Raw genomic sequence first — 20,514 nt, forward strand, 5'->3', positions numbered from 1 at the left:
ATTAACTGGGGGAGTCAAAAGCACCCTGTGATTTATTCAGATTAGACACTGCAGTATTATAAAGGGATACAGAAGTTTTCATTCTGTTTCAGCAATTTTAACTTTCTATGAGTGAGGTTCTTGTTTTTAAAATGAGTGCACAACTGAGAAAATTTCCTTCGGAATCTCGCAGAACTGGATTAAATAATCCAATATCAATTTTCTGAGGAATTTTTTAAATCATGCTTAATGCTGAGTTATAAAACAGATGTTGGCAAGTGCAACATTTTTTAAACTCCAGGATCAGGAGGATTGAAATACATCATACTCTAAACCCACTGAGAGTATCCATCTCTGTAAAGAAACAGCAAAAGTTTTTTCCTTATCTCCTTTGGGGGTTTTCAACCTCTAGGATGTTTGTTGAAACACTCCTCCATGTATAGTGATTCCCAAGGCTCATAGACATTTACTTACCAGTGAAACCCCTAAAGAAAGAATTGGGAGTTTTGCTTGTTTTCTCCTACCTTTAATTCTCTTTTCTCCATCTTTTGGATATCCCAGATATTTCGAGCTACAGAGCACCTTCTGATTCTAGTCTTCTTGTCTTCTTAACCAAATAAAGTTAACAGATGACTTCAGCTCTGTCTTTTTCTCAACAAATACCTAAATAATTTAGGGTCTTACATTATACTATGAAAAATTCCATTAGCTATGAAAAATTTGGCTTCTGATTGGCTGAAATGAGTTCTGTTGTTGGTTTCTTTGTCACAAGTCAAAATCGCCAAGCTCTAGAATGTTAGCCTGTGTTGGGTCACGTGGCTCTAAAACTCAAATAGCAGCTTCAGCACTGAAAGTCTGTAACAGTTTGCCCCCATTTACTTCTGTCATAGCAGGAGACCATTATCACTTATTTAACTATTTTGTAAGCAACTCTGATCCTGTTCTCTCTTGGTACATGCAGTAATGAGTGTATTATGAATTCAAAAAGCGTTTGATGCCTAAAGAAAATGAGGAGTATTTTTACCAAATACCATATTTATTAAAGGCATAGTTGTTCCTCCTGATAATCCTGAGTTATGAGCGACTGAAGCATGCTGGACTTTTTCAACTCTTTTGAAGATTTAGGGTGGAGGTGGAGGTAGAGAGAGCTGGGGAAGGGTACATTATGAAATATAAAAACATTATAAACAATAAGTAAACAAACCTTGGCATGGTATGATTTTATTCTGGGTTGCTTCCTTCCCTTAATGCCCCTATTTATACCCTTTTTCTAGACTATAGAACATGAGGAAGGGATGACAATTCTTTGTTGAGGAGACATAATAAGATTGCCAGTGAGTCATTTCATTCCTCAAAGAATTGAGTTTTCCCTTGCCATTGTTCAAAAGTTAAATTTTAAGTTTTCAACATCTACACTGCATACCACTCTATGGAAAAGCACCTAAAGATGAATTGGTAAAAGCTTCCCACCAACAACCTCTGTTTTTGTGTTGGGAGATGGGATGAAATAATCAAGGAGCATTGTGTCTGCTGGGATGAAAATGCAATCAGATACAAATCTACCCAATAGGAAGATTGATCAAAATATCAAAGCCTGAACTGCAGGTGAGCGGAACCTGCGTGCATCACGTCCTGGCACATCATCTCCAGCCTTAGGTGTACCTGAGCTTCTGGGGATCGTCCAGCATTTGACTGCAGTCAGTGGTCATCGGTGTGACATATTATGAAATTCTTAACCTGAAAAATAAACTGGGTTTGCATTTTTGAGTGGAAAGCAGAGTTCTTCCTTCAAAAGAATTTTATGGTCCAAAGAAAGAGCATTTTAGAACTGGGGGGTCCTGCCACGCCTTCGCTGTTCCCTCTCTTGCCTAGGACAAGAATTACACGAAGTAATTGGAGTATTTCCCAATGAACATTTCCTTTACTTTCCTGAGATGGAGTTTTCTGTCTTAATATGCTAAAGTGAGGCACATTCAGAAGTGATCTCATCCGCCAGAAGATACTTTCAGATTCTCGTTTGATTACATAAATCTTCAAAAAGAATTCTAAATTACATCACAAACCTTTGAGAAGCCTTCACATATTTGGGAAGATGCCCTAAATGATTTTAATAATAAATATTTTATCTGAATACATTGTTGAAAGATATATATATAAATATATTTTAAATACATGTGGAATGGTAGCTTAAAGCTGAAGTGTTGGAATTACCCTTTGTGGATAAAGGTATATAAAAGTCTTCTTTTTCCACCTATACTCATATAGATTTTATTTCTCCAGTGTTTTACTGGCATCTCTAAGAATCTTCTCAATGTGGCTACATTTCCTTGCTTTGTTGTACTTTTTTTTATGAATGATATAATTCCCCTCCCCACTCTTTGGCTTTTCCAAATAGAATGTGTGAGGTTTGTTTCAGACCTACAAAGGGATTCCCAGAGGCAGGATGAAAATATTTAGTCTTCTGTGTCTTTTCTAGTCACTCATAGGTTTTACTACATTTTTTTCACTCTTCTAGCAGACATTTCAGTTGAAGATAGATTATCATTTTCTACCAAAAAGACCTTAAATTGCAATGCTCAAAAAACTTAAAATCAATCTTTTCCATTTTAGCTCTTTAAAATTATGAATTTTTCAGGGCCTCCCTGGTGGAACGAGGGATTAAGTCTCAGCACTATGAAGCTGTCCACAGCCACTGTAGCGGGAGTTTGATCCCGGGTCAGGGAGCTAACCCACATGGCACAGCAGACCTTTCCTGTCTCACCGGCTGCTCCCCTCAGCAATGTATTTCAGTAGATCTGCCTGTTCTGCTCCCTACTCTCTCTCTGGTGAATCCTTTCATCACTCCCATCTCCCTGCAACCTCTGGCCTACACCCCAGCTCTTGTATGCATAAATAAATACAATGAATCTTTAAAAAAAATTATGAATTTTTCACCTTACCTGGTTTTAGTGGAAACAAACTCTTGCTTTAGTTTGTCTTCTTTAGAAGAAAGAAACAAGGTATTTCATTTTTTATATAGAATAAACCTTTTATTATAGACATGGATCAAAAATAAAGCTTTTATGTACACATGACATCTAGTGCAAATGAAAGACATAAATACCATGGGTGGACATGTTGTTGGAAACAAAAGGAGATGAATGATGGGGGTTAGGATGGTCGTCCAGGAACTGCAGGAGGGGGTCTCCTAGTGAAAACAAAACATAACAAAATAACAAAAAGAAAAAAACACAGATGCAGAGGGAGAAAACAATGTCTAAATTATAAAATAAATCCAAATAAGAGCATGCAAAAACATCCCACAAAAGTCAAATTCAATCAGACAATAAAAACAAAAACAAAAACAAAACATGCACACATGCGGGGAAATGAGAGGACACCACGTGGCAGAGTCAGCAGTTCTCAGGGCTGTTCCTGAGACCAGCAGTGCCAGGTGTGACTCATTTGAGCCCACTACAAAATTTTACTGTTTTTGTACCATGGAGTGATAAATCCACGCAGTCATATTCAGGAGAACGAAGAACAAGACCAGAGCCAAATACCTTTACAATTCGAGTAAATTGTTTCCCAACCCCAATTTTGTGACATTTAGTTACTTCCAACAATTTCAATAAATGTGAAATCTTCATAGGGGGAGCGGGAGTTAGTAGAGAAATATTTTTAAGGTGAAGGAAATTAGGTGTCAAGAGATCAAATGAGCAAGGGAATCATCATGCAGAAAATGGCAGAGGTTGACCTTGGAGACAAGGACTTGTGAATAAGAACTTTCTCCTATTGTGATAGCTTTCCAGGACCAGGGAAACTAGAAAGCTATGTCTGGTCCATGGTGACCCTGGGATTTCCCTCTGTCTCAGAGTTAGGTGCAACTGCAATTTTCATTTATTTTGAATGGGGTCCATGGTAAATGACATTGGGTTTGCTGCACCTTTTTCCCTACTCCTCGCCTGGTGGCCTCTTGCCAGGTCCAGCATCATGCTTCATTTTGGACCTCAGCCTCTCTACAATTTGCCACTCAGAGAAGATACAGTAAACGCCAAATGGCAATGAGCCCCCACACCCTGCACCCCCTTAAGAAGGCAAACAGCAGGCCAAGTGAAGTTTTCCCACTGGTTTCTAGCGGAAGTCTGTATTTCAATTTCCTCTCTCTAACCAAATCGGCAATGACCTCAACATTATGGCAAGCCATAGAACTCTGTGGTCCTTTAGCTCAGAGCCCTCCTCTCTGTGGGACATCTTTGGCTACTTATCCCAGGAATCAACAAATACTCACTTCCATCTTACTCTGGTAACACTTCAGTGAGTGGAGCAATGAAGTCTACAAGAAACAAAAACAAAAACAAACTTCTTTTTCATCTTCAATGAGATATTAATGGAGCCAAACCGACTGGGCTATTTCTGAGCAGTGGTAAACAACGATCTCACTTTCCCCAAAGTCTAAGACCAATTTTTCTTTGGTCTGATTTAAGCTGGCTACCCTAAGGAGGCCTCCCATCCATTTAAATGATGGAGAACTTGTTATTGGTACGTAACCTTTCAACTGCGGGGGGTCTGCAAGCCTTTAGCTGTAGAGATCCAGGTAATGGGTATCCCTGGTGTTTTCATGAAGAAAGTGTAATTAAATTCCTGTCAGGCTCAATGAGATTTATCACCTGCCCGGCAAACAGAAACTATTTTTGAGTTCTGAAGGGGCTTTGGAACACTTTAATTACCTCAGCAGGGTGGGGAGGTGAGGCATTAAACTGAACACAAGTCCACAGTGCTGAAGGGACATTCTGTTAGCAGATGCCAAAGCACTTTCCTGTTTGGTGTTCTAATCCAGAAACAGGATCAGAAACTTTATGTCTCAGAACATATTTCACCGACAGCTGGACTGTTTGCTTCAGACATCGGAGTGACACGTAGCCCCTCAGACAGCCACTTTCTTCTTTTCACTTACCCCCTATGTAGCTAAATTTCCTCTCCTCACAAAAGCACTGCTGTGGATGACACCGTGTAGTGGCTCAGAGTTCATTCTATCGTGGATCCCGGCAACTGGATTTTTACTGTTTCCACCCCCCCCCGAATTTTTTATATTATTACATAACACTGACGTGTTTAATGGCAAGAGCTGAAAATATTTGGTCTTTTATTCTGAAATGCTACCAAGGTAGCTCAAACTACTGCCACTTCCAACAGGAAAGCTGCGGTGCTGAGTTGGAATACTGAGTTGCTAATAAGTTTTATTTTATTTTATTATTATTTTTTTTTTTGCTAATAAGTTTTAAAGCTCATTCATTATACTAATATTTATCATAAAGCAAATCTATCTCATTGAGATTATAATTTCAGGCAATGCTTTCTTAAGCTTTTGGAAAAATTACTTCATAGTAGAATTGTTTGGTCAAAACAGGAAGATAAAGAGGCAGGGAATATTGGGTATGGTGTATGGGCATAATTCATATATATATAAATGACTCAATTATTAATAATAATGATGAATTGCCCACATTCTCTTGGCTCTCCCTCAATACTGCAATCTGGTCTTATGATAACATTTCTTAGGCGAGGTCCCTCAGAAGGTCTTTCATATAAATCTTTTCTGCTACAATCTCACAAACATTTCCTGCTTGCTTTCTTCACCCATCATTCAGGTAACCTAAGGTCCCAGAGCGTAAAGGCTTGGGAAAATGAGACAAGAAAGACAGGAAGAATAGGACTCTCAGTTTTTCTCTGGTGAGCTTTAATTTTACATCATTATGGATTCCTTCCTTTATAACATACTGGGGGTAATGTGATTCATTTAAAGGTGTTCCTTTGTGTGTGTGGTTTGTGTGTGTGTGTGTGTATGTGTGTGTGTGTTTTAGCATGAGAGAGAAAATATTTAAAATTATCTAAACCCTCCAAAAGTTCACTAAGACTCTCTGCATGTCTGTCCCTAGTCAGCTTTTGTGCCTGTGTTCCCATATGACCTTCCTCCTTGGATCAGACCCTGTGACAAAGCACCAAAGTGCCAGAAGACTCCTGCCTTGAGAGGTCTGATAGCTTGACTTCATCCAACTTTGTGCTAGTGACAGTGCATGCTGGGATAGTCACTCTCAGTACCTTCCCCCGCCACCACCAATGAAGCACTTTCCTAAGGTATGCGGTTCCAAACAACAGTCCTCTAAGGTGCTCCCTGAACAAAGTATGGATGGTCAAAAAGTCTGAGAAACACAGATACTCTTCTCTGGGAGATTCACAGTGCAATCTGATAATAAAACTTCTATAAAGAATCATGTTGTTTTTAGTCATCATTTCCAAGTATATTTAATCAAGAAAACTTTGGTGTATGTGTGTGTAAAACATTAAGATCTCATGGAATGCACTTTGAGGAACATTGAATTAAGGTTGTGGTTTTGCCAACATCTCTTGCATGCATTCCAATTATTAGGTTGCCCCAGGGCGAAAGAACACCAACCAGTGATCTTAAAAGTGGGAATGCCACTAGGAAGTGGGGGATGAGGTCCATCTAGCCCAAACAGCAGATCTGTTTTTCAGTATGAAATGTAAAGATCCCAGCAGAAGAACAGAATTGAGAAAACAAATTGAACAGACATCTATAATGATGCCAGAACAATTTTAAAAATACAAATGGAAATGTGCCACATAGTTGAATAAGTTCCTTTAATTTTGGCGATTTCCATTAGAAATGTCTGAATATAGAATCATGCAGTGAAATATACATTCATATACCCACACAAAATACAACACAAGTGGACAGCACATTCTCATCCTGTCTCTCTCTTCCAATAAGATGTTTTCTTTGAAGATGTATGACTTTACTGACAGAAGATATACAGATTAGAAAGAAATTACAATGGGAAAGCATGAGCTTACACAAATCTTACCAATGCATCTTTTCACAATGAGTGTGTCCTGAACACAGAGCGAGAATAAACCAACATCCTTTCCCTGATTTCATTCCCTATTGTTTTCTGCTTTTGGATGCACCATCTGGGAGTCTGAATGTATTACCATTTTAACAGAAGAGTCTTTCTCTATTTTCTGGAAACTCAGGATAAGAGTGTATGCAACTACTGAACACTTCAATTCTCTTAATATTAGGGACAGTGAAAGCAGTAATTTCTCCCCCTAATCCCTAAAGAATATACACGGAGACCCAATTATTCTCTGTAAGAAATGCCTTCTGTGGACCTAACATTTCAGCAGAGCAGCCTTCCTCCTTCTACTTCTTAGGGTTTTTCATGAACACTTCCTTATCAATGGCCAAATGTTACAGTTCTCTTGGCAAGTGTTATACCACCCCCTTCAGGTGTAAGAAGGTTGGGGTCCTTTTTTAACCTAGTCCAGCAATGATTTCAAATCAGGAGTAAAATGTCTTCCATTCTCCTGCCTTTGATCTGTCCAGTTTGCTTCCTTCAAAAATCTTACCCTTCCCCAAATTAATGACACTCATACCAAATGCTACCATCTTCTATATTGGCATTTCAGGGCCAATTTGATCAAAAGAGTTACAAGTTTTACAACTCTCACGTCTTTCTGAAATGCACGGACATGACTCAAATATATACAAGAATGAGGAAGGGGGAGTCCTTCACATGTTATAGTTTATTTCAGGTTCAGAAATACAGCATCACATTTTCACAACAGGTACATGTGACTTTCAAGAATGATACAGGCTTTAGGAACTTGCTTCAAAACTCCACTCACAGAGTCCATCTGTAAATCAGCATTAAGAAATCCTGAAAGTGCCAAGACAGTGGAAAGTATTCTGGCCCAAATTCATTAAGGAATCAACAGAGATGACAAGATTTTTGCTTTTGTATACCCTTTCTTCATACAAAAAGTAAAAGAGGAATTTGATTCAGAAAAGGGATAGAAAAGAAACATACAAGCAAGCCAGGCTGTACATATAAAATTAAACACAAATCAAGTAATGGTAGAATTTCTGGTTGGGAGGAATAATTTTATCAAATTGGCAACAGACAATACAAGAAGTTAGACAGAGTAATTTTATCATCATTTTTAAAAACATTATATAATGAGCAAAGTTTAAGGAACTCAAGGGTGAAAATTAAAAAGAAATGCCTTGAGCTGAGTCATGTATAAAACCCCATACCCAAGAGGTAAGAACTGTCACCAATATACCAGTATGAACAAATCTTAAACGGGAGACTCTTCCTTGAGTTTCCTCTCTCTTGCTCTCACACACACACGTTCTTACATCTATATACAAATAGCATGCATATGCTACATATACCTCAAAATATCTTAATTTCACAATACAGAGCACCACATAATTTTAAACATGCCAACTAGACAGGATGACTTAAAATTTTCTAGAAGACAACTTCGAGGTTTTAAGAAAGAATTAAGTAATCTAGTGACCTAATCATTGTTTCTCTAAAATCTCTTCATTCACATTAAACTCTGAGTTCCCAGCTAGCAGTCCTCTTGGTGAAATGATACAAAACTCATGGCTTGAGTTTCATATATTATCTTATATCATCAAGTTCTACACTTCAGAGACCTACTAGCAAGTTTTAAATCTGAATGTAATGGAGATATCTGTCATTTTCAAATGGTGTCAAATTCAAATACAGTTTGCAAAATGAAAAATCTTTACCTGTAAGAGTCAATGGATGATCTACCTCCATGGCATTAAGTAATGCTGTCCTTCGAGTTTTAGAAACTTTACTCAGAACAATCCACAACTTCGATTACATTACTGTATTCCTCTATTTTACTTTTTTGACATTTACCACAGAGAAAAAATGACTGTCTAGACCAGATTAGCTTTTTATGATTCAATTTAGCAATCCAAGAATAATTAATCATTCCAATCAGAGAACTTAAAGGTGAGTTCCTAGATTTTATACTTCTTATCAAATTCTAGTGTCAGAGGCAATTTCTTCTTAGATAGCAGTACTGTGGCTTTAGAAACAAATGCCTGTGGATTTTGCTCTACCTTATTGTCATGGTAATTCTGAGCTTTGTGCCTCTCAGATGAATACTATCTGTGGAAAATTTTGCACATCTCATGTACACTATCAGAAATGAACCACTGTTATGATGTTATGGCAGATCTTCCAAAGCTACTTCTTGTTATTAGCACAATTTTATTTTTTATTATTATTTTTTTTTTGCTTTCCCTAGCATTGCAAATGTTCGTTTTGCTCTATGAGTACATTTGAGAGGGATGAAAATTAAGTTCCTCCTTTGTTTTTGTCAGTTTTTTAATACTTTGTTTTAGCCAGTTTTTCTCTCTCACTCTCTGAAATAGAAAACAGCATTAAAGAGTATAAAAATAAGGGACCATGGGGCCTCCTTGGTGGCACGAGGGGTTAAGTTGCAGCACTATGAAGCTATCCACAGCCACCACAGCACAAATTTGATCCCTGGCCAAGGAGCTGACCCACATGGCACAGCAGACCTCTCCTGTCTCACCCGCTGCTCCCCTCAGCAGAGTATTTCAGCAGATCTGCCTTTCTGCTCCCCACTCTGTCTCTGGTGAATCCTCTCACTCCTCACACCTCTGGCCTATACTCCAGTTTTTGTGTGCATCAATAAATATTTTTAAAAAAGGGAACAATGACCTCACCATTTTAATGCTACCTTCTTCCTTCATTTGTATTTTTCAATTTTACATTTAATTCCATTTGCCAATCCAGTGTATTAGCACAATTTTAAAAATATATCAATACTCACAGATACAAACCACATGTATACATATTCATACCCATACATATACATATATATACAAAGCACATACACTTAGATGCATGCTTGTGGCATTTTAACAAGTGTTTTTAAACCTACCTACCCAAAGGGGCATACATATACTTACAGGAATGAATTTACTATGCATATATTGTATACACAGAGACACATGCATAGAAAATGTGTTTGTATACAGAAAACATGAACATTTATCACATACTGGTATTAGGTCCCATTTAATATTTGAGAATTATGGCTACAGTCTATAGTCAAATGTCAAAATTAATCTATATGGCTACTTTTAAATTCTAACTTCAGAAGATTTTTATATCACAAAACATTTCATTGTAATGTTTTGGAATACAATGAGTTTGTATCTGAACACCTAGGCAATTTGCTAATAAACAGACCCTATTGCTCTTCTATGTTACAAACACAGCTAAAAGCAATATTTAGGAGAGTTATCTTGGTAGGTGATTCCCAGAAATTCAATATATCAGTTCTAAATCAATACTAGTTCAATAATCTGTCCACAATGAAATAAATGGCTATTCCGAATAGTCAATATGCATGCAAGATGTAGCATGTGACAATAAAATAGATTGACCTGGCAAATAAATACATATACTTTATTATTCCAAATCCTAAGAACACTCTATGTATTGTTTTATTATACTAGACATGATGAGGCTACATTAATTGTGTAGCTAACATCAGAGAAATCATTTAAGAGGAAGTCACACCAAAGAATAGAAGTGACACAGGATATGCTTAGAAAATTCAATAAGCTACATTCCCGTCGTAAGCCCTTATATGAATGCTGCACTTCAAACTACACATATCTTAGATCTTCCATCTTCATTCACACCGACATCTCCTTTTAGCAGGATGCAAATCCTTTGGGAAATGAGACTCATACTATTACTATGATAGAGGACTGCAGCAAACTGAAAATATTCTCCAAAATGATTGCTGCATTCCCTGGGGAAGCTGGGTTCTACTAGAAATAACTTGGAGGTAAAAGAGAACAAAAATGCACCACAAAGAGAGACGAATGGGACAATGAAACTGTGGGACTACAATCTGAGAGCAAAAGCCAAAGATGACAAATGCCATTGTTTATGACTGCATAAGGTCAGTGGAAAGAAACTTGGAAAAAAAAATCTCCAGTTTTCTTTGACATGGTTTGTGCTGATCTAAGAATGCCCCAGTGGTTATCCAAAATATTTTCCTTTAACAGAAGGAAATTTTGAAATACAGCAAAACGCAAAACCACATTTAGCACAAAGCCAAACCCTGAAGTATATATTCCATTAGCTGCCTATTTTAGAGAACTCAAAGGAAGAAGCAAAGGGAATCCTAAAAAAGAGAGAATTGTATGAAAGATCTCACTGTATATTTTTCATTTTACTCTAGATGTTTACTTAACATATTTCCACTTAGCTGCGAGCCTGTTTTAAAATGCAGTATGTATCTTGCACATCCATTCCATTCTCAAAGATTCAATTTTATTTCCTCCAATGAGAAAAATAATATATGAGGTGATTCAGGGTGGTGTTCTTTATAAAATCACTTCTAACTTAAAAGGTGAAGTGCTCCTTTGTAAAGCTTGTATTCTCTGATTTTTGCCTATGATAAGTGGGCTAGTTACAACCCTTTAGAGTAGGTTCAATACAATGCCATTCAACTTGGCAAGTTCTCTTTTTAATAATGGTTAAAAGCTTTTAATTCATACTTTATGGGTGTCTGCTGTGGGTATAAACTGCACAGGAAATTAAAGTTAACATACAAATCATGTTTGCTGCTTTCAAAGGGAGACATTCCTGTTGGTGAAACCTGAAGTACTTCTGTACAATATGAACCAGCGTCATGGGACGCCGCTGCTCAGTGAGTGCTCGGTCTGCTGTCTGGGAACAGTTAGCAGACAAAATCCCACTTGGCTTCTGGCTGTTTCCTATATGCTAATCGCCCGGTGTTAGGTAGTCCAAAACTCAGTCTCAAGGCTGAACTATTAACCCCCTGGCTAAACTGCTTTTGTAAATTTTGGAAATATTAGAAATTACCAATTTGCTTTCGTCCTGTCTTAATGCTGGTCTCAGGAATGACCTGGATGAAGACCTGAAGCTGTACAACTGTAAAACCCATAGTTCTGCTTTTAAATCACGGTGTCTCTACTAGATGACTTTTCTTTCCATTCCAGGTCCCATTCTTTAAATAGGTTTGCCTTACTATGGTCAGGCTCAAGATTTATTAAGAAAGTCTAGAGTGGAGAAAAAGTTATATTATGCCTGTTTTAAAGGGAGGATAACTTTTTACATAAGGGAATTACATATTAGCATGGAAAGAGAAATACTTTTGCTCCAATCAAATAAATTAAATAAACTGGAGTTAGTGTCAAAGTGTAGTTAGTCATGCATAAAATTAGATCATTATGAAAAGTTAAATATTTTCTGTGTCAGCCTTCACTGTAACTACAAGAAGCTGAAAATGTGAGTGAATAAAGAAATTACATTTTTCCCAGATACTTTCAGAGATGTGATGTTTTGCTTCTTCCTTGAACTCTGAAGCTAATTAGCCAAACCGACAGAGTACCAAAAAAAAAAAACAAAAAAAAAACAAAAACCAAAACAATGTTTCAACTCGCTGTTCAATATGCTTCTAGCATGAAGCAAAAACGTATTTGCACAAGAAGCTCTCTAGAGCGAGCAACGCATTAACTTTTCCTTTGTAAACTACCTTGTGCTTCTGGAAAAGTTTAATCTTAAGGAATCCTAATTTAAAAATATCACTTCCTAGCAGTCTCCTGAAATAAAAAGGAAGGAGAAAGTAACTAATACATAGGTAATCATGGGGCAGGCAGAAACTTTAGTAATAGCCAACATAATTTCTGTCGGCCAAAGTGGAATGTGGGAGAATACTTATGGCTTAGTTGATGCAAGCCCACCACCTCATATCACTGAAAAATTATATTTAATAGGTTACCTGGTGGTAACCTGGGAAGCTTGCCCAAAGCAACTCCAAACATATGCCCAAGTAGGCAAATGTTCCCCAAAGTGTAGGGTTGCGGTACAAACCTACCTTGGTCAATTCAACTAGAAAGCCTTGATGGTTCAGCAGTTTTCAAGAGTCAAACCCCCGAGGTCTGACACATCATGAGCAATGGAGATGAGTGATGAACGCATTAGTGAAACGGGTTACTTGCCTATTGATGTCCCACATGCGACACTCATGATTTACTGCAGCGCTTATCAAATGTGTTGCTTTCGCATAACTCATTAGTAATTAATTGCCATGCCAGACACTTCGTTTTAGTCTAACAGGGAGGATTCTAGTGGACGTATTATAGTGGGACGAGTTGGTGATGGGGGTGGTCTCCGGCTAGAAAGAGAGAAAGAGACAGGTAAAGAAACAAGTAGACTAGCCAGAAGGTTGTAGCCAAGACACGGAGAGCGAGCCAGCGCTCACAAGCGCATGCAGACAGGCCGCGGCAGTGCCAACGGTGACACTCCAACACCATTCACCCAGCACGTTTAACACAAATAAGGGTGTTTTTTTCCCCACACACAAATCTTTCCCCAAACTGAAGTTATCCCCCCCTAAGAATAACAGTAAATATGAAATCATTTTTAAAAAGCAGACTGAAATATCCCACATTCCTCAGTCAATAGTATGATTCCATAGAGCGGACTGTACTTTTCTGCCAATTCCAGCAACTAATAAAGTGACATGGCCTCGGAGAATGGTTTTTGAATTTTTATTTCCCTTACTATAATAGTCTTTCTTTTTTCCTCATTACCAGCATGTTAAACACCTCCCATTTCCTTTACTGGTGTCTTTCCTTAATTTGTTCTATATTTTCACTTCTCGTTTGCAGAGTTCTAGAAAGTCTGAGATCAAGGATATTAGAGAGCTTTACACGTGTGAACAGATGCAAGGGGAGGGCCTGAGTAACTGCAAGAGCTCTACTTCCAATTTTTGGTTCTCCATATTTTATCAGTAGCAGTAGTACTCATTTTCTGGTTGGTGAAGGCATTTCTGATAGCTGAGGTGACTGAATAAACAAACTCCGCAAGATGAAATATTACTATAACTGAGAATCTCCACATTACCAAGTAACACCACTTATTCCCTAAGCTCCTATATTTATTTCCTATGTTTATTAATAAGCGTTGTGTCTGTGTGTAATTGACTTTGTATTTAGTTTATCTTGGGTAGAATTTTCAACCCAGGAAAAAATGCAACAAATTCTACAGATGGAGACCTTCCTTCTTGATAAAACTCTCCAACTGACTTTTATCAGAAAGATGCCTTCTGGAATTATGGTCACATTATAGGATTTTTCTTCTCTACCAGAAATATGACAATGATCAATCAATTGTCCTTTCTCAGTTATAAAGAAGCAAAGTTAGAAAAGTTAAGGAAAACAATGATGGAAAGTTAGAAAATCACAAACCTGTAAAATAAAACTAGATGGTCAAGGAAAAAATCAAAGCACAAGAGATCTTGTGCATTAACAATAAAAATACTGACCACTTAAGCACAAACTCACAGACTCTAGCAGAATTCCTTTTGCCTACTGTACCTGAAAAATATCTTAGAGGATTTAGAGGAAATTTATCTTTAGAGGATTTAGATTGCCTTGGGAAGGTACATTCCAATTTAACATCTCATATTTGTCTTTATTAAGCAGGTACTTAGTTTTTGAAAGTGTAATTAGAGATGATCTGTAGGCACAGTAACAAAAATGAAACCAGTCAATCCCAGTTGCTTAATTTGAGTCAACAAATAAACCCTCTTCTTTCAGAAAGCGTACTGGCTAGCACGACCACCTGAAATGCTTTAGCAATTCCCAGCTGGAAAAAATCCTTCCTTAATTTCCTTTTGACTAATGCTCATGCAAAACACCTGCCCTTTCATTAGCCTATTGTTCATTTTCATTTAAAATGACCGTATTTATTTAACTTATGTTTTGACTCTTGAACCTGCATCATTTTCTCCTTTGATGTGAAATTTCTAGAGGTCAAAGGTCACATCCACTTAACTTGTTTCACAGTGTGCAGCACGGTGCTATGTGCAGTTATGCTCTCCCTGCTCTACCGTTCATCTGTTTGGAAGTGCTTATCATCCTTCAAGACTCCTCTTGGTTGGTAAAGTCTTCTCTGAGCTCCCTTCCCTGAACCCTAATTAGACTTATATGTTTTTCTCCACTGGTCAGAAATGGGTTGTGTCTTATTCATCTTCATATACCTTCAATGTCTAGCTCAGTGCTTGACATTTGGCTACTGAATGTCTGACAACCAAATAAATGAAAGTTTTTCTTAAACATAAGAAACAACTTAGAAAATCTTGTGATATCCTCTGGTCTTTTCAGGATGCAAAGATATGTGCTATAGAAAAAAAAAAGCTACAGTGACATTTAGGATTGAGACCTTGGGCATTTCTACTTATAAAGTGTTTGCTCAATTCTTTAGTAGGTGTCTCGAATAAGTACTAAACAGTAGGCCCTCTGTCCTGAGTTTAGAAAATAGCAATATAAACCATAGAAATGTATTCTTAGCAATTAAGCAGTTATGGGTGTTGGGGGAATTAGCCAGTATTTGAACTTGAAGGAGGGAAGCACTATTAGAAGTTTCAATAATGGGATTGACTTAGAAGATTTTATTTTTAAAAAAGTGGATCTCAAACAAAAAATTCAATAGCAGGTAGGCTACAATGTTAATGGTGGATGGGAAATTGTTTCATGGCTACATTAATAGCTTGGACCAAGGATTGTAGTCGAGGGAGAAAGTAACACAAAAGGTGTTCTTCTGATTCTTTTGTTCTTGGCTAAAATGTCACCCCTCAGCCCTTCCTGGCCATCCTACAGTTCCACACCACCGCATGTCACTTCATGATATTTATGTATTTCATAGCACTTAACCCTGTAATTACATGTTTATTTACTAGATAATTGCCTGCAATCCCAGTAGATTCCTTGAGAGCACACACCACATACTCTGTATTTGTAACATGTACCCACATTTCATATATGGTGATTATATATTCATGGCAGTGAATACACATGTATTCAAAAATGGATAAACAAAAGAATGTCTAAAGAGTGCCTAAATAAAGATGTTTTGGCAGGTTAGCACATAAGCCCAGGTCCAAGTGAAAAAGTCCAATGAGATTGTGGATAAAACAAATACTTCTGAGGTGTTTGTCAGAGTATTATATTTGAGGCCGCAGGTTTACATAGAAAGATCAGAAGTCAAAAGATGTGGATTCTAGCCCTACCTGCCAATGTGTACCATCATTAGCCCACTATATCTCAAACTCTCAGTTTTCTCACCTAAGGCAGAGAAGACTCAGACTAGATGGTCTGTAACATGCCTTCCAGTGACACTCTTCATGTTAGTTATCGAGACTCTACCCTGTGGACTCTGCTATCCTGCATGATTTTAAAAAACTCAGAAGCTATTCAGGGCGGAAGATGAGTGGGATAAAACAAGTATGCAAGTGGTTTTACTACAGCGCCCCAGTTTAAGTGGTAAAAGTACAGCAACATTTTTCAACACAGAATGTATTCTGGGAAGCTTGAAAATATGATAATGTGGTCAAAGAAAGGGCAAATATGATTCTGACTGTGGCATGTAATACTTGGAAGTTGTAAGAGAATGTAAGTCCATATTGAGATTTTGAGAAACTAGAAAATAAGCAATGAGAATTGAAGAGCTTGATGGTGGGTATAGATTAAGAGAAAGATGTAAACACTTTGATAGCAATCCTTGGACTATGCTAACGGGACAAGAGAAGGATACTACAATTGGCAGTTCCAGAAAAAAGACAAGGTAGGAGGTAGAAGAAATAAGTTTCTGCTACATGTTGAGTCTTTAGTTTGTCTAGTTCACCATTGTATCTCAGAACTTGGTGTGGTCACTGGTTCATGTGTTTTTTTTTTTTTTCCCCCAAATAAATAAACCAGGAGAACCTATCCAATGTGAATTCTTTAAAGGAGACCCTATGGGCTTGTACTGAACAGTCACACCATACCTGTGTGTGAATTAATGGCTGAAGGAATAAAAGATAACATTTCCAACATGTTCTCTCACAATAATTATGAGGTCATTAAAACATGCCCAGTTTCAGATTAAAGTAACCCATATATGTAGTTAGTAACTAAAATTCCTAAAGAGCACCCCCCAACACCCCCAATCCTTTTGGGAGAAATTCCTTCTGGGAGAAATGAGCATAATTTTATTTCTAAACAATAACCCCCCTGTAGTGTGTAGATAAAACTCTATTAGAAAGCAATTCCAGAGAACATTAAGTGGTTCAGCGTGAATTTTCTCAACAAGCAAATCTCTTTGCCAATTCCGACACCAGAAAGACATTTAAGGTTTACTGTTTTTGGTTCATCTCATTGGTCCAGTTCCTAACCATTCAAAGAGTTTCCAAAGGCATTCACCTCATAAGACAGTTTGTTTTGGGCAAAGTGAAGTTATTTGTTTTCTACAAAATTTTGCTATTGCTTTGTTTAGTGATGGGCTTCATTAAGAAACCCATTATATTGAAATGGGGCATCTTGCATCACTTAGCGTTTATTGAAACACTGTGTCGTATGTGGGCGGTTTATGGTTACGATGGGAAGAGCCATCCAAATCAAAGGGGAAGATGTAGAAGTTGTATTTGTAGCTGCAGGGATGGATCATTTATAGTATTTTGGACAATGACAAATTTTGTAAGAAAGTCAAATGCTCTTGCAGGGTGGGTGGCATTGTGGGGGAGAAACTGGCTTCTCTGATAAGAAAGAAGACTGCATTATTTGTCTCATTGTCTTGTTCAATTCTCTTCTAAGAATAGAAGAACTAAAATTCCATTTGCTCTTCTTTGGGTTGGCTGGTTCTGAGGATTCATGAACTGAAGATTCAGGGGCTAGTAGCAAATTCTACAGAATGCTTTTGTGCATCAGCATATGGGGTAAGATGGAAGTCACCTTGCTTCCAGGTAATATAACAGTGGTTACTGACAAGGCCAGTTTTTTTTCCCCTACCCTATTCCTCCTCAGGAAGAATGATGTGACTGGTAAGAGTATGAGCCAGCCCACATCCATGTAACTCAGTCTCGTTCCATTCTTGGGTGTAAACCTTGCTTTCCCGACTCTAAGTCAAGGATTCTTTTTATTGGGCAATAATACTGGCAGGTTCTAAGGTAATGGTTCTCAAACTGGATGTGCATCAGAATTCTCTGGGGGACTTGCTAAAACAGAGGTTGCTGGGTCCCATACAAGGCTTTTAATAGGGAAGGATAGGTCCAGTTAGTTCCCAGATGATACCAGTATTGTTGCTCCTGGGGTTATGCTTTGAAAACCATGTTCTAAAGCATAGTAAATGATTTTGAATTTGCTTTATTGGCAACTCAATTTACTTGCCAGATAAACTGTGAGCAAAAGGAGAAAGAGCTGGAAAGAAGTATTAAGAAGAAATAAGAAATGGCTGTAGAAGTACTTTGATACCTCTGGGAATTAGACTAAGCATGGGGTCAAATCAGTTTTAGGTGTAATTTTGTAAAGACCAAGATACTATGCCAAAGTCATTTTCTTGTTATATATCACCTTAAGAATAACTACTTGCTTAGAGAAGTTTGTATTGGCTTATGAAAATGACAGTACAGGTAGAAAGTTAGCATCTCTAAGAGTGTGTTCCAAATTCTCATCTTTGGGGAGGGTTTGACTGATGCCTAACCTAATTAGCTAGGTGAGCCCACATTAAAAAATGAAAAGAAATTCCTCAAAAAAAAAATAAAGGTGGACTCTTTTAGATGAATGATACTGCCTTTAAAGGGTAGTTATTTGCATGAAAAAGATAGGGAACTGTGTTTCTTTTAAACAAGTTCTACTTATTAAATTTAAGAAATTTTAAAATATAACTGTCTCAAAAACTCAACCACGTATAATTACATTTAGGTCAGGGGCGATCCCATACATCCCAGGTTTTTAGGAATCATCAGAGTCTAAGATCAACTTACTTTGCTACATCTGGTAAATTCTTAGGAGATAAAACAAAAGAGAAACAAAACTTAAACTCCTTCCTTCCTCCCTCCTTCCTTTCTTTCTTTTCTCTCTCCTTCCTTCCTTCTAAATTTTTGAAAAGCCTCTACATGCATCTACAAAGCATCTCTGGATAAAAATGGCTCTGGAGGCATCAGCCAGAGGTTGGGGGCTGCCCTCAGTGTCTGGCCCCAGGAATCTGAATGCTTTGCTTCTCTATGATCTTCTTGAGCTACTTAATCCTTATATCATCTTTTGAAGTTTGAGGCATCTTTACTGGCTTACCATCTGAATGACATTAGAAACATCCTATGAACTGACATTACTCCTTATAAGGTTTACAGTCTCCTCTTCACCAGGACAGGGCAGTGTCCCAATCAGAATTTGAAGAAATATGAATGAGCTAAAGGACCCAAGGACAAGTCAGACAGGAGCTCATCTCCAGATAAAATGGAAAGACAATGAACTATGATCTAACCCTTTCTTTTGTGAGTATCTGTATCAAGAGAACAGATTAACAGGATGAACTATTTTAAATTGTAGTGTTGTGTTTGTGCCTTGCTTCTTTTTTTGAGTAAATATTTGAAAAATACAGGTTTTACATAGCTGGAAGGTATAAAGCTAAGTTCAGAAAAATGATATATTTTTTGTCCACAAAGGAATACAATATTTTGTAATTTATTAACAAAAGTACTATAGGATGCCATCCAGCATATTTTTGGCTTTTTCAGTTTAGTAACATTACCATCCAAAAATAGTTTACAGTAGACATTGGAAAGAACAGGGTTTGGAGTTCATTGAAAGGGTTTAATGAATTCTCTAATATGATTCTTGCTACATATTAGAGCCTGCATTTCTTTCCCCTGTGAAAATGAACCCATAATTTTATAATGTATGTCATTGGGAAAGTATGAATGCATTCATATTCATGGAATTTGAACCAAGAGCATAAGGGGAAAAACAGTCCACAATTTTTTAGTTGATGATACAAACATATGATATCCTGCATAAATTCACCTCTGAGATAAATGATAATATAATTTGCCTTGCCGCACTTTCTCCATGCCACCTGAAAGAATTGGACTTGGATTTCTCCCATAGAGATGTTATAGTTATTACCACTTCTTTGGCTGCAAGAAAATGGCAGCTTAAAGGATGACTTACCCACATTAACTCTGCTCAGTTTATGATCTATAAAATGAATTTTAAAATAGCATTCACCCAGGTAAGGTGAATAGAGCAGGAGGGAAAGTATTTGTGCTTTAATTGTTTATTAAAGTCTGCTAAATATTGGCCTAATTCTAAGCTAAATTTTAATGAAGCACTGCATAACTACTTTTGTATTCTTTTGTTCCCTCCTAAACCCTGTGTAGGTGCTGGGACTGAATTAAGTGTTAGAGGAACAGAAATAGAGAGACTCAAGGACCAGGAGTTTCTAGTTGAGATGGGGCAAGAGAAACAAGCTCACAGAGACGACAGAGGGTTTTAAGTGCTGCCAGTCAGAGCACTATGCCTGGGGAGTTTCTGGGACACAGGGTCTCTGGTTAGCATTGCAGGAAGGTTGAGGGGTTAGAAGAATTTCCAGAAAACAAGGAAAGTTGAGGAGAGTTCCTTCAGAAGCGAGTGGCATTCCAGGAAGAGGAAATAATGCGAGCAAAAGAAAGAAAGCTGGAAAAAGTTCTGTCAGTTTGAGAAATTAATTGTCTTATTCTTTATCGCAAATGTTGAAACAACTTGTTTTGCTCCCTCCAAGTTCTAGTTCATAAAATGGATAACTTAGAGGGTTTTCAGATGCATTAAAATATGAT

General features: G+C 37.5%; 1 protein-coding gene across 6 annotated transcripts in view; it reads right to left on the reverse strand.

Annotated features, from left to right (window-relative positions):
• Positions 1-3,129: 3,129 nt before the first annotated feature.
• Positions 3,130-20,514, reverse strand: part of DNM3 (dynamin 3) — a gene marked incomplete at both ends in the record, with an annotated part of 492,105 nt that continues 474,720 nt past the window's right edge. For 4 of the 6 annotated variants that reach the window (XM_084251013.1, XM_084251014.1, XM_084251011.1 and 1 more), the window contains one exon: positions 12,987-13,056. In XM_084251013.1, the coding sequence (XP_084107139.1) occupies positions 12,987-13,056 (70 nt within the window). Of the gene's footprint in view, positions 3,167-12,986; positions 13,057-20,514 lie in introns of those variants that run through there. The other 2 variants (XM_084251016.1, XM_084251015.1) reach the window with 1 other exon arrangement.

This window comes from Talpa europaea, assembly GCF_964194135.1.
Source record: "Talpa europaea genome assembly, chromosome: 12".
In the NCBI taxonomy this organism is placed as follows: domain Eukaryota; kingdom Metazoa; phylum Chordata; class Mammalia; order Eulipotyphla; family Talpidae; genus Talpa; species Talpa europaea.